This window comes from Takifugu flavidus, chromosome 7 (assembly GCF_003711565.1).
Source record: "Takifugu flavidus isolate HTHZ2018 chromosome 7, ASM371156v2, whole genome shotgun sequence".
Classification (NCBI taxonomy): Eukaryota; Metazoa; Chordata; class Actinopteri; order Tetraodontiformes; family Tetraodontidae; genus Takifugu; species Takifugu flavidus.
Genome location: NC_079526.1, coordinates 8,346,496 through 8,361,517, shown reverse-complemented (window position 1 = coordinate 8,361,517; position 15,022 = coordinate 8,346,496). Strand labels below are relative to the sequence as shown.

General features: G+C 44.9%; 1 protein-coding gene across 2 annotated transcripts; it reads left to right on the top strand.

Moving 5' to 3' along the window:
- The first annotated feature begins 383 nt into the window (after window positions 1–383).
- Window positions 384–14,044, top strand: ttc39a (tetratricopeptide repeat domain 39A). Of its 2 annotated transcripts, XM_057037515.1 has the most exons (21): window positions 384–586; window positions 1,384–1,434; window positions 1,521–1,571; window positions 1,777–1,833; window positions 5,848–5,952; window positions 7,200–7,331; window positions 8,203–8,243; window positions 8,439–8,506; window positions 8,590–8,654; window positions 9,322–9,421; window positions 9,663–9,728; window positions 9,991–10,099; window positions 10,208–10,275; window positions 10,347–10,406; window positions 10,495–10,656; window positions 11,116–11,207; window positions 11,369–11,489; window positions 11,584–11,695; window positions 11,866–11,980; window positions 12,101–12,217; window positions 12,381–14,044. In XM_057037515.1, the coding sequence occupies exons 1-21, from the start codon at window positions 534–536 to the stop codon at window positions 12,493–12,495; spliced, it is 1,860 nt and encodes a 619-aa protein (XP_056893495.1). In that variant the 5' UTR covers window positions 384–533; the 3' UTR covers window positions 12,496–14,044. The 2 variants fall into 2 exon arrangements, with proteins under 2 accessions (XP_056893495.1, XP_056893496.1); XM_057037516.1 differs by lacking the exons at window positions 384–586; window positions 1,384–1,434; window positions 1,521–1,571; window positions 1,777–1,833 and adding an exon at window positions 2,079–3,950.
- Window positions 14,045–15,022: the final 978 nt, after the last annotated feature.

Genomic DNA, 15,022 nt, shown 5'->3' with positions numbered 1-15,022 from the left:
CCTTTCATTCTTCCCTTTCATCTCCACACTGCGTCTTGATCTCTACCACAAGAATTGTGAGAATTGACCTTCATGAGTTTGAGACATGTCCCACAAATCAGCACTTTTCCAGACTTTAATTAAACTGCAACTATTTGTGTTTTCCAACACACACATGGGAGAGAGGAGCTTAATTAAGCATCTAATGTAGTTCAGCACGAGTGTTGTCAACCCTTATTATCACTGTAATGCATGCTATATCTTATTTGACCTAATTACTAGATTATTAGCTCATCCAAAGGCAGAACCACCAGTGAATTGGAGGCTGTAGCTGGGGGAGTTTAGGACCTGGAGCGCGCTGAGCCTTGCTGATTTGAATAGGAGCTGTGATTGTAATAACAATAGTGAGCTCACCTATACACATCAGGAACGAGGAAGACAGGCAGACACACACACACAGGCTCCTCTGCTGCTGCTGTGCCCTCCATGTCCGCTCCTCTCAGCACCTCCAGCCTCCAGAATTCCTGCCTTCCTCCACCTCTCACCTGTGGGGAATGAGTTTTATCAGCGGCCTGAGACAAAGCGGGAAGAGGAACAACAGCAGAAAGTGAGTAGAGCAGAACTCTGTGCAGGTCTGGGTTCTGTCCTTACTTGTCCTGAGTGGAAACTTCATGAGGTTACTGTCAATACTCTGAATATGTTGCTATGCGGAGGTCCGAGGCAGAGACAAATTCCAGTTTCTCTCCTTAAAAAGCAGCTTTTTTTGGGAAGCAGAGTCCTGCCAATATAATAAAACATAGAATTACACGCACTGTTCTTCATAAATGCCCCTTAAATGCATGTTTAAGGCTTCACTGTGATGCTTCCTACATGTGAGCAGCCAGGAAAACTGGCAGAATCTGAGAGGCTTTAAAGCCGGTTTCCCAGCATTTCATTCCAATTGTTGTCAGTCAGGCCCTCATTGTGTCGGCTTTAATGATTTTCATAACAGATTTAGGTTTCTAACCTCGTGACTCTTTAATGTGGGATTCATTTAGCTGAACATAATTAAACGGGGGGAGGGGCAAAAAAGACTAGTTTAGAGGGTTTGATATCAAAAGGCTGGAATCCGCTGCGCTGAATGATGAATGAAGCCAGTTTAAACTGCACAGAACCCGTCCTCCACCGGCCGGCGGTCCTGCTGCCGCCAGCCGTTTCCTTCTCTTCGGTGTTCCGCGATTCCTCGTTTCCTGGTCGGTTCTGCGTTCAGCCTGTTGAAGGAATGCAGGCTAATCGACTGTGTTTGAAACTCCCGAGTCGTCCTCACACTGTCAGAGGAGACTTTGTCCTTCCAAAGCTCCGATTGTCGCTCCCATGTGATCCATTTATGTGTTGGCTCTAAACTGACCTTTGACCTCTTCACAGGGATGCTGTACAGGCGGAGGACAGCCCGGACAGCCCGGACTCCCCCGGCCGGTATGTTTACTTTGTGTAGAGGCTTTTGGGGGGGGGGGGACCCTTAAAGAAACAGATCTAAATGCACGTGTTGCACCTTTTCCCAGGTTGACGGACAAAAGCTTTCCAGAACTGGATCCCGTCATCACAGATTTTAGGTAAAACCTCTGTTAATCTCCAGATCTGTCCTGTTTTTTTGTTTTTTGGCAAAAAAAAAAGCTTCCAGTTCTGTCAGAAATCTGGGAGTGTCGACGCGTATCAGTGTCTGTGTTTCTGTGACTCAGGAATCATGTTCTGGAAGCACAAAAAGCAGCCTTTCAGCAGATGAGCCTCCTCTGCTCACAGTTCACTCCTCTGTTTCAGGTTACAGATCCCCGATGGAAACCCAGACGGCCTGAATCCAGCAGATCTGCCAAACGGGTGAGACAGAACCCATTGAAACGTTCTCCCTGCACCCCCCCCCCCCCCCGCCAACCTGCCCATCGACACTGATTCAGACAGCCCTGAGAAATGAATGGCTGGGTGTCAGCTACTCTTTTTTTTGAATACCACATTGTCAAGACTTGTAAAGGGTTTACTGTCTAAGCGTGTGAGTGTGTAACCGTGTGTGTGTGTGTGTGTGTGAGGGGGGGGGTGTAAACTCTGAATCCATTTTCTGCTTATTTTTATCTTCGTCATGTCTCATTTATGGCAAGTTCATCCTTTGTGGTAAATCTGCACATGTAATAGCTTTATTTTTGAAGAAGAGGAATCAGACTTTATTAATGCTTATGTCAGTACACACACACACACACACACACACACACACACACACACACACACACACACACACACTGCTAGCACATTAGCATGCTGGCCTACTGTCACATGCAAGGCCCGAGACGTTCACTCGTGGCATCTTTGACAGCCTTTTTTCGATGACACAACAAGTTTTTTTATGTAAGGGGGCGGAGCCAAGCAGTGGACCATTCCACTGAGAGGCAAAAAGGGGGTGGTCAATCTTTAACCCTCACAAAAGGTATGGGGGGGGGACTCCCTTGTCTGCCCCATGATTTCTATGTTAGCATAAAACACAATATGATGTAAAGAGAACTAATGTGATTATATTAGTCAGCTAATGTTAGTGGTCTTCTGTCGGCACTCATCTGTGATGAATTAGCCTGCTCGTCCATGACAAGATGCTAATGCTACATGCATTCAGGATAAGAGATACGATTGTGTGGCATGTAATAGAAAGATTTCCTATAGCAGTACCTAATTAAATAGAATTCCACCTCAAAAGTAATAATATCACCATAAACTGTTAACATGTGATTCTCACTGCTGCTCTAAATAGATGGAAAAAACATTTACATCGATTTTATACATCATTTTGGCCTGATGTGCCTGTGATGATGGAGGGCAGATGACAAAAGTTATGAGGAACTAAAGATTTCACATAAATGATTGTGGGATTTTCTTTCATTTCTGAAGAATGTACATGCACCTACAGTCGAGCTCTAGAAGAAAAAACTTGTTATAGCAGTATTTTCATATATACATATTGTCAGGATTTCATTGATTTATGTTTATAAAATAATAGAATTTGCAGTAGCAACAGCATAAATGTTAGTTTGCTGAAAACAAGTCATTTCATTAGCCATCTTTTGCTAAATTAAATAGCTTTTCTTGTTTTTTCATGTCCAAATCTCCACTAAACTCAAGGAACACACAGCAGCTAAGTGATTAAGTGCTGCGCTCGCGTTAATGCAGAGCCAAAAACATGGCCGCCGCCAGCTGCTCTGTTTTTCATTAACAATTTAACATTAGAGTTTTGGGGGGTTTTGAGCATCCACAACAGCTGCGGAGCTGCTTCTATTTCTGGACTGGCTGCAGTGGCAGAGACTCAGCATTGCAGCACCGAACCGGCTGGGATTCTAACTCGCCTGTGGCCTTGTGCTCCCTCTCCCCGCTCATCCTTCTCACTTTGGGAAGATTTGTTTGTCGTTATCAAACTCTTCACCCCACCAGTCGCTGGCGTTTGGCCCCGCCCACATCCGCGTCCACCAATTGGAGCAGAGAAGGCAGTGTGTAGAGTGAGGATCGGATGAGAGTGAGGTGGGACTCCTTTTAAAGTGTGTATGTGCGCGCGTGCGCGTGTGTGTGTGTGTATGAGTGTGTGCGCGTGTGCGCGTGTGTGTGTGTGTATGAGTGTGATGAGCAGCACAGACAGTTATCTGTCCTCATGTGTGATAGTCATCCCAATCTTATTAAGGTCTGCAGTTGCCTCTGCATTCTCCCTCCCCCTTCTTTTCCTCCCTTTCTCCCTCCCTCTCTTCTCCATTCTTCCTCCTCTCCTCTTCTTCTCTTGTGCCGCTGCCTCTCCTCTCACTGCTGCTGCTGCTGCTGAGACCATTACGCTGCACTGCCGGAAAGGCCCCAGGCTCTCGAGTCCTCCTGCCGATTTCTTTATCTTTGTCCTCTTTCACCACCATCCCTTCATCTCACACACTTTGCCAGATGAAAATGTCAGGAGAAGAAGAAACTCTGTCTAATGGGTAAGATACCTTCAGCACCTCCGAATGTCGTGTGTGTGTGTGTGTGTGTGTGTGACTCAGGCATGTGGAAAAACTTGCTGAGTTTTGTTGTCAGGCCTGAGGTTGATGCACGATGAAGGTATGAAAGCAGCTGAACACAATGAGAGTCGGTCTGTTTTTTCATTCACATATGAGGAGTGTGTTTACAGTGAATAGAGATTCTGCACGCAGTAGTTTTAGCTGTGTGTGTGTGTGTGTCTGCTTCAGTGATAATGCTCACCATTGTGTGAGGTCTCTGGAGAAATCTACCTCGAATTTCAGCTGACTTGAAGTAGATTTATGGAGACACAATGGGAGATGGCGTGCAGGTCGTCACCCCGACAGACTCCTCCCACTGTCCTGCTCTTCAGCCTTTTCCTGTGTCCTACAATCCCCACTTATCTCCTGGTTTTAAGGACAGAACCTCGCAGCGGTGTCTGACTTCAGGCCCGGTGAGTCTGGTTTCCAGCCACGGCTACATAGCAAAGCCACCCTTCGCTCGCTATTTTGGCTCTTTCACCACCAGTTTAACTGCAGCAAATCCATTAAGACCAGTGGGAAACACTGAGAGTCCTGCACCCAACTTTGCAGTTTGTGGAGCCAACTCAGTGTTTTTCGGTTGTTTAGACTTCAGCCCACAGAGCAGACGTGGAAGTGACTGACATAAACACGGGAACTGACAAGGACAGACTGAACGACTGGTTCTGTTAACTGGCTGATTAAAAACAGAGGAACAGCCTTCTGACCATGTTGGAATCGAAGAACAAAGTTCCAACCGCAGAGAGAAAAGTCTAAGTACAGTTGATGCCGTGTGACCATTCACAGTCACAGTCCGCCCGGCCGGGCGCCTTTTGGAACATCTTTGTTTGCATTTATCCTGCTTAAAATCCATAAAATCAAACAGAAACCTTTAGACACGTCTGCTGTTCCTCTCAGAATATTCCCCTCAGCCAGAAATGAACCACATGAGCAGGGGCGACACTGGTCTCTGGATCATTTGCCAACTGTTATCTTCTTCTGCAAGATTGAAGAATAAATTTGGCTTTTTAGGCAGACGTAGCCGGAACAAACATGTAGCTCCCAGCATTCATGACCCTCCTGCTGGTAGCACAGCAGTCACTCACATGTCATTAGCAGAGCGTGTGTGTGTGTGTGTGTGTGTGTGTGTGTGTGTGTGGTGTGTGTGTGTGTGTGTGTGTGTACGTGCAAGCTGAGAGAGCCCCTCAGTGTTTCTAATGGGCAGGAATGTAAAGGCAAGGCTCTCCATTAGCCACTGACCCATATGAGCTCCTCGTTGCTGTGTCACCTCACTTCCTGCTCTCCTCTCGACGGCGTTACGGCGCTGATCAACACAACGAGCTGCAGATTGAAGGTCAACCTTGAGTGGAGGGGGGGGGGGGGTGTTAACGGGTTGTGGGTCGTCCTCATTCACAAATAAACAGATTCCTTCAGTCAGATTGACAACAAGGTGAGTGAACTCATGAGGAGGCTGCACGATGTTGGGGGCTCCCGCCCTGTCTGGCCACGTTATGGGCTCGTCATGTGACGGCCATGTGCGTCATTGTCCCGGGGTAAACGAGTGTGGAGATGGCAGTGATAACTGCAGTTTGTGGAGTGGGAGGTGTAACAGATGATGTCAGTGCAGCTCAGTGTTGGGAAACAGTGTCACTGACCCCCAGATCCCTTTGAAAGAGCAGCTAATTAAAACAAATCTTCCCATAACTCCACTGACTGGGCCGACAGTGTCTTCACACTACTATTCTTTATTTTAAACATTTTTTAGTTGAGCTCTTAAATAGCCAAGCCTTAAACGGTATCATCGCTCACGTGTTTTCAGCATTGTCTTCCTTTCCTCATTCGTTGGCTGTGGTTTATCCAGGTGCTCCCGCTCAGACCTGTCACTGGCTCTGGAAGACTGCATGGCTGCCCTGGATCTGTTTCTCCGAAATGAATTTGAAGAGGCACAGGCACGGCTCCGGAGCAGGTAAAGGAACAGCAGGAAGCCGTTCGCAGGTAGCTCACCTGCTGCCACACACACATTCACCCACGGCATGAAGAGCACAGCAGGGGCAAACGTAACGTGTAAACGTTTGTTCTGGTCTGTTCTGATGCTGAGATCTGGCAGCGAAGGCGTTCCCTGATGGAAGATGTGTTCGTCTTCATTCAAACCTCTGGAGATGTGGGCAGTTTATCCTATTCATCCCATTTGTTGCTCTTTTTATTTGTAATCTTTCACAGGTCATTTAATAACCAGTTTCTCTTGTTATAAAGGAGCTCCAAACACACAAGCTAATGAAACGGGGCTTTTTCTGGTAATTGGATGAAATGGCCCAACAGCTTTTATATTTTGTCCTGGTGTAGAACTGGATTTGTGATCAGGTGAAGCGCTCACTCTTAAGAAAGTGTTGGTAGAACTCTTTCCTGGTCTTGTGAGATATCTTAAACTCCCCGGATGTTTCAGCACAGCTCTGGCTTAGCGTGTTCTGACCTCCCGTTTCTCCCCTCGCCGTGCACAAGCTCGACATTTCTGACTCTGTTTATGCTTCCTGGTTGTTAGTTCTTCCTTCCTGATTGGTCACTTGACTCAAATTAGTGTTATTCACTCCTCCTCAAGTTGCTGCTCAACAAATTTGATTTCCTGACTTGGCAGTAGTCACATGTGTCACACGGTGACACGCGTTCGAACATTTTAAACAGCCGCCGACTGTGATCTAACAGAGGCCTCAGCTCTGAAATGGCCCCTATGCAGGCTGAACCGTTCCGGTGCTGTGCTGCAGAACACAGGTGAACAGATTACACAGCCTCTCAGGTGACATGTGACCTTCCTGTGCGGAAGATTGATGGTGACGTTTGTGCGGTGCATCTAGTGACGGTAATGAAAAGCCGACAGGTGGAACAAGTAAATCCACCTGAAAAACGTGTGACACCAGATTGCCTTGTTGGCCGTCACTGATATTAATAGACTCTCTTTTTGTGCGTGGGCGGGCGCCTACGCATTTGGCCACACCCACCTTTAAGAGCAAAACTGCATTGACTGACGTATCCCGATCTCACGTGATTTTAGGCGTCTCCTTTGGAAGTCCTTTATTCATTTTGACACAAAAGGTGCTTCTTATCAAAAATGCACTCCGCTAAATTCCGGCTGCACCTATCCATTATATGTACACGTCTGATCTGTTTGAAATATGTATTAATGAAGTTTTGTTACCTTTAAATACTGTTGTCTTGCAGAACCAAAGACAGCATGTACCACGCTCTGACCTATGCCACCATCCTGGAGATGCAGGCCATGATGACCTTTGAACCCCAACACATACTGGCTGCAGGAACCACCATGAAGGAGGCCCAGGCTATCTGTCAAAGGTATGTCTTTCCCTGTTGTCACAATGTTTCTTAAATTAACTTATAGCTACCCTCGCAAACAAATCTATGGCGCAGTGGTTTGTAAAAGTGGGGGCTGTGGTTCCCTGGGGAGCCTCCAGGGGCGCTAGAGAGCCTCAGAAACTCGTACAAGTAAAAATGGTGGTAATGGTGATTGTATAGGGGGTAGGGGGGAAGGGCGGTGTTACAAAATAAAATCTAAATTTTAAGCATTATCATGAAATACAATTGACCTGTGTTGACCTGGCTGCCTGCACCTGTCACAGAACACAATCTTGTCTTTGAGAAAGAAACTGGAATGACTGTGAGACTCTGCTGGAAGTCCACTGTGATATCCAGGTGCAACATTTAATACAGTCAGCAGCTGATGCCAACTCTGTCTCAGCATCCTGTCACGGGCTGCAAGCACGAACCGAACACACAAAGGCAGATACACACGCGACTGTTTGAGTGGATCACAGAGAGCTTTACTGACGTTTTAGCAGTTTGGAATCCACAAAGCAGCCAGAGCAGGCTGGGCAGTGCGAACAGGCGTCTGAATGGATGATCTGCAGAGCAAAACAGGCAAAGAGTTCAGAACTCAAAATGGGAATCACAAAACATACGCATAGACAGGAGAAGGCTTTTAAGACGAAGGGCAGGTGGGTTGAGTTTCCCCTGAATCAGGTGTGCCGATTGAGGGAAGCCTGAAAATAGACAGACATGGGGAAAACTCGCAAGAAAGAGAAGGGGGGAGGGAAACACGAGGAGGAGCTACTAACACATCCTGCCTTTAGCAGCACAGATGCTGAGTCACATAACTGTATAAATACGACTGAGCTATGCAAATGCCCCCTTTTATTCTCCTTATCAGGCACCGCAAGAAGTCTTCATTTTCTAAGAACTTCACTGAAGGTCAGTGAACTCCTGCATGTGTGTGTGTGTGTGTGTGTGTGTGTGTGTGTGTGCGTGTGTGTGTGTGTGTGTGTGTGTGTGTGTGTGTGTGTGTGTGTGTGACCACGATGTCACATCTGCAGCTGCACAGTTCTTTTTTTTCCTGCCTCATGGTTGTGAATCACTCTGAACATGTCTGTGATGTTTCCACCTCAGAGGAGCTCCATGCTGAGGTCTGCTATGCCGAGTGTCTTCTACAAAGAGCGGCGCTCACCTTCCTTCAGGTCAGGAACTGAGCCAGATACCACCAACAGGTGTTGCTCTCTCTGATTAAACTTGTTCTTTTCATTACCTCCTGCCTGTTTAGGATGAAAACATGATCAGTTTTATCAAAGGAGGGATCAAAGTGAGGAACAGCTACCAGACATACAAGTGAGCAACATTTTAAATCTGTCCTAATTCTGATCTTCAAAGGATTCAGAGAATGTTTGGGGTCATGTTTGAGTCTACAGGAAGAGGCGTGAGGTGGTGGGATAGTGAAAGCCTGGTGGATGGAGCTGTTTAGCAGACTAGTAGAGTGGGCCCGGAGGCTCTTTGGTGAGGGTTGTGGATAATGTATGTTAGGGTGGGGTGCGGCCTCCACACCACACGCTGATGCAACCAGAACAGGCACCCTCAGCAGTGCCTCTGTAGAAGGAGTCAAAGAGACTGGTGGCATCCTCAGTTTGCAGAGGAAGTAGAGGTATGTTTGAGCCTCCTTGTGGCGCTCTCGGTCCAGGACATATCGTCTGGGATACGCAGGCCGGACCTGAGTGCTGCTCACCCTTTCTACAGCTGGTCATGGGGGATGGTGTGTGTCCTGTCCTCAAGTGGACAGCAGTCTCCTTGATTGAAGAAGTTGTTGTCCTTAAACCACTGGACCAGTTGTGCCATCTGCAAATGTGACGCTGTGGTTGGTGCTGTAGGTAGCTCAGCGCGATGCTTCATGAGGAGTTACCTGAGACCCTCACGCTCTGTGGCCTCTCTGCATTAATCCCCCCAGAATATTAGTAATGTTGCAATGAATTTGGTCTAATATATCTCATTTATTTTTGCATAGAGAGCTGCACACCGTCCTCAACTCATCAACATACTCTCAAGGTCACAACCATGGCCATTTTGAGGGTGGTGTTAAACTGGGAGTGGGAGCCTTTAATCTCGTAAGTAGAAGACTGAATATTTCCATGAATAAAAACCATAAAAAACCCTCAGTTTCTTAAAGCTCTTCCCTCCATGAAAACTAAGAAAGAGTGCTGCATTTCATGTAATTGTTTGTTAGTCTGTATATTTGCATTGTAAAGTGTGTTGGTTGGAAAAAGTGTGTGTGTGAGCCTAAGGGCGTTTCCTTTCAAACAAAAGGCTCTTGTGCCCTGCTGCTCTAACCTTGAAATCCCCTCACAGATGATCTCGATGTTGCCCACACGAACACTCAAGCTGCTGGAGTTTGTGGGTTTCTCTGGAAATAAGGTGAGACCAGACCACGACTGTACACATCTATAACTACACGTTCAGAAACACGTTTCCTGTTTTGATGGTGCAATCATCAAAAGTATATCTGTGATTTCACTTTGACTGGACTTGTCGTACCAGTAAGGCGTGTAAGTGATACTGAACCAGAGACCACGATCTGGGGAATGGCAATGTTACTAGACATTTCCCGTCAAGATAAATATGTGTGTGTGTGTGTGTGTGTGTGTGTGTGTGTGTGTGTGTGTGTGTGTCTATGAAGGATTTTGGTCTGCAGCAGCTTCAAGAAGGCTCGAAAGAGGGCACATTCAGGTCCTTCCTGTGCAACATGTTGCTGCTGTGTTATCACACCTTCATGAGCTTTATACTAGGTAAGAATACACACCACCACAAAAGTATCATAACCCTGCAGCGGGACAGGACACACACACAGACACACACAGAAACCTCTTGCGGAGCTCTTTCTGCTGCTCTTGCAGGGACTGGAGAAGGAGATGTCCACGACGCTGAGAAGCTGCTGCAGCCTTATCTCCAGAAGTACCCTAAGGTTTGATAGATACATGCATGGGGGCTCATTAGAAAAGGAGTGTGTTTCCAATACAAACTGTGTGTTCTCAGGGATCCATCTTTTTGTTCTTTGCGGGTCGAATCGAGGAGATGAAGGGCAACCTGGATGCTGTGAGTGTGCTTTGTCTCCGCACGGTGCTGCAGCATTGGCAGCTTGTTAAACAGAAATCTAGGTTTAAAACCTTTCTGTGGTTTTCAGGCTATCACGAGGTTTCAGGAGTGCTGTGAAGCTCAACAGCAGTGGAAGGAGTTCCATCATATGTGCTACTGGGAACTGATGTGGTGCTTTACATACAAGAAACACTTCAAGATGGCCTACTTCTATGCTGACCTGCTCAGCAAAGAGAATTGCTGGTCCAAGGTGGGCCGCTCTTAGCATTTGTTTTTAAATATTTTAAGTATTAAAGAAGCTCCGGCAGCTGCTTTCTCAATAACGAGCGCTTTAATAAGCATGAAGACATGTGAGGATTTGGACATGAGAGGATTTGGCCACACGTGAAAAAGAAGAACTACCTAATTTAATTCTATGTTGCGTAATGCTTCATTCACCCCTTGTAACAGATCGAGTTACTCGTGCTGTGTTTTTAGAGCAGAGTGTAAAAACACAAAACGACCTTTTCAGAGGAGTATTAGCGCTGCAAATAATTTTATGAAGTAAAGAGATATTTCAGTGTTGCTGTTATCAGGTTTTCAAGGTTAAAAACATCTCATTTTTTACAGTACATGACAACAATGGTAATGCTGTGGCTTTTTGACATGGATCTCAAGGCTACTTTTAGCCTTTTTCATTTACAATGATTCAGATGTCTCCTTTCCTCAGGCCACCTACATGTACATGAAAGCAGCTTACCTCAGCATGCTGACTGCAGATGACTGTCTAACGTTCGGGGAAACGGCGTTCACTCTGTTCAGGTACAAACTGCTCGCTGCCCCCACAGAGAAAGTACCGGTATGAATGGAAGGCATATAAAAGAATTCATTTTTGTCACATGGCATCTCTTTTGCAGCTTTTTAGGCATGTGTATTGGTGGTATTACTGAAGACAAATGTTTCGGTTTGTCTTGACACTGCAGGCAGGTTCCTGGGCTAAAGCAGAAAATAGCAGGAAAATCTTTACCCACGGAGAAGTTTGCCATCAGGAAAGCCCGTCGCTACCTGGCGGAAAACCCCATTCCTCTTCCCGCTCCCCCACTGGTCAATATTATCAGCATGTCACTCTTGCTTTACTGCCTCTGAATGTCTTTGAGCATTAAATTAAGTGTGGAACAAAAATGTGTGTATTGTCTAGGAAATGATGTACATCTGGAATGGTTACACTGTCATCGGCAAACACAAAGACCTGACTGAAGGAATGCTGAAAACACTGGATGAGGCCCAGAAGAAACTTGACAGTTGCCCAAGTATGCAAAATCATTTACAAAATCCTAGAAAGTTATGTTGATTTCTCTCAACAGTAATCCCAAAGGCGTAGCAAACAATGCAAGGCACCGTGTGTAACATATGCTCCCTCATCTTCCTGACCAGACGTGCTCTTCCTGTTTTGTCTGTTGTGTATCTGCGTGTGTGCCAGGAACCGATCTCTCTATAGATGATCAGTGTCTGCTGAGTCTTCTGAAGGGACTGTGCCTCAAACACCTGGGGCACCAGGAGGAGGCGGAACACTACTTTACCCTCGTGCTCTGCAAGTAAGCTGCTGAACCGCAGAACGTGATCTCATAACCACCCAACCACAAATGTGTCATGACACACACACACACACACACACACACACACACAAAAACAGCATCTTCTCTTGTGATTCACAGTGAGACTCAGATCAAGTATGACCACTACCTGGTTCCCAATGCTCTGCTGGAACACGGGCTGCTGTGTCTGGAGCAAGGCAGGCGAGATGAAGCTATCAAGCTCTTAGAAGCAGCAAAGTAAGTTTTCAAACACCAGAACTGTAGTTTTATAGATAATAAATACATCAAGGTCGAGTTTAGAGTAAGTCTACCGCTAGCTGTTGCGTCACCAAAATCCAACCATATTTATTTGATTATGGATTTATGGGATACACAAGTTCAATGTTTCGCTTTGTTTCAGGCAAAATTACAAAAACTACTCGATGGAATCCAGGACACACTTTCGCATTCAGGCCGCCCTGCATAAAGCCAGAGGTACAAGGGAGAATGGCACCCATGTTCCAGCCAGCCCATAACAGAAAGGACATGAGAGCTTTCAGAATTTATCAGGTTCTGCAGCCCAATATTGCAAAATCGGTGGTCTCAGGAGGTTTGGGGACGATGTATAGGTTTGTTTTTCAGGTGTGTTCTGCTCGTAGGGAACTGCAGCCCCGTGTGGTCCTCACTGTTGTACAGAATTCTCTCCTCTTCTGTCTGACTGGAAGAACATAACTGAGGATTGTGATTGAGAGATTTAAGTACATGGAAAACAAGCACGGTAGAAAGTGATATAAGGTCTCTGCTACTGCTCCAAGACTGCAGCATTTCAGGAGAACAAGTTCTGATGGGGATGGTTCTCATTCCTCCTCTCTTTCTTAAAGCTTCTATTTATTTTCATAGAATGAGAGCTGCTTCATCATGACTTGAATGATGGTTCAGACAAATCACACATATTCCATATTATTCAAATGACCTATTATCCATGAAGAAGATGAGACACTTTGACACGTGTCCCAAGTTTAGGATCAAATCAAATATAATTAGATGAAATCTAATTTGAATCTATTTGATTCATCCCATTGTGCCAAAGATCATTGAAATGATGACAAATTTATTCATATTTTCCATTTAATAATGGTCAGAGCAGCAATTCCGTTGTAGTTACAGGTTATGCTGCTTGGGTTGAATCAGGTATTCATGTAATCTCTACAAAAACCTGCTCTACCTGCAGTGATGGACTGTAAACTGTTCTTTTACACATATTGTCCCGTTTTAAGGGGACAGATAAAGGTGTCTTTTAGAAAGGCAGACCCCCTCCTTTTCTCCTCCTGGTGCGTAGGACGGACTCCAATGGTACTTGAGATGGAACAAATAGGTCTTTCATGCAGAGCACTTTCATGCAGGGACTATGTGCTCATCTGCCTGTTGCATCTTTAATGAGCAAAGCTCTGACTAGGAACCACCACATTCCCTCTGTGTTGTGACCTTTACAGCTCCTGCATCAGAAATCACTGGCAAGAACCATCTGTTGAAAGACTTGCTCATCTCTCAAACATCTACCTGCATATGAACAAATACTTATATTAACTGATTAGGCAAAACAAAGAAATATATATATCATCTTGTACTGTTTTGGAGCTGAGAATAAAGTATCCTAGCATCTGTGTCCAAAGCCTGGAAACCTGGACAATGTCAAATGTTGTAGTTAAAACACCGCTTATTTATGTTTAATATAAGGTTTGGGACTCAAGATGATGGTGTTTCATGTCTCTTTTAAAGGTGGAGGAAATGTTTGAGCATTGCTCAAACAGCATTCACAAACTAGAATATTCTACTTTTTTTTACTAATTATATTTTTTTTCTTAATCTATTAGTTTTGTTTTTCAAATAGACCTGAAAGGAACTAATTGTTTTAAGTGGCATTGCGATGGTGACATTCCTGTATATAGCAAGTATTTCTATGTAAATTAAGATGAACTAATGATAAAAACACCTTTAGTTGTCTTGTCGTTATTGGCCAGTAGGACAAAGTGCTCCTACTTGAACCGATGCGAGTTAATAAAATGATATACTGAAATAACACAAGTCTATATTTATTCAAAAATTTTACTTTGTAGTGATTTTAAAAGAAAATGATTCAGGCATTTAGTGAAAAATAAAAGGGAAATGTCTTGGCATGCACTGTGTTTACATTTTCTTTTGGATAATGTTGCAGAGTGGCCAGCGAAAGAGAGGAGGAAAGCAAAGAGTTTGGGGTGTCCAGTGACAGAAAAGGCAAAAGAACCTCAAATACATCACATCAGTCCCACAGTGCCCTTGCCAGTCATTCAACCCTGACTACTTCCTGATGCTACAGTGGACATCTCCTTAATAGTAAAAAGGGAATAAAGAAACCTTGTTCTCAGTTCACAAATGGTTCAAGCACATATTAATAGTTATTATAGTTATATCCAGATATATGCAGACGCATCAAACACATCACAAAATAAGACAGGAGTAGGTCTGTTTGTCTATTTTGTAGGTCTATCACAGTTTAGTGTTTAGATGGGGAAGAGAATTGATGACAATTTGTCAGTTTTCAGAGGACAAATGGTTGCATTATAGTTGGCTATACCGTGGGTGGAAGAGCTAAGACCAATGAGGTTAGTTATATGTTCAGATTCAAGCTCAGCTCTTGCAGGTTTACACAACGATGATTCAGTAATTAGAAATAGAGCAGACACTGCAGAATTCAGCTGATGGGTACAAGAGTCATTTTTATATGGGTTCCAAGGCACATTGGGGTGACGGGAAATGAAATGGCGAACAGAATTGCAGAAGAGCTACAAAAACGATAGTATAGATTTAAGAGTTATTTTTAGCAGAAAGGAAGTCAAATGTATTATTAAGCACAAATTAATGGAGAAGTTGCAAAAACAGTGGGAGGAAGAAAGGAAAGGAATGTGGTATTATAAAAGCCAGAGGAAGGTGGGGGAATGAGGTGTGCAGCAAGAGACAGGATGGAGGAGGTGGTGTTCACAGGACTCAGATTTGGACATACAGGATTAAATAACACATTGTATA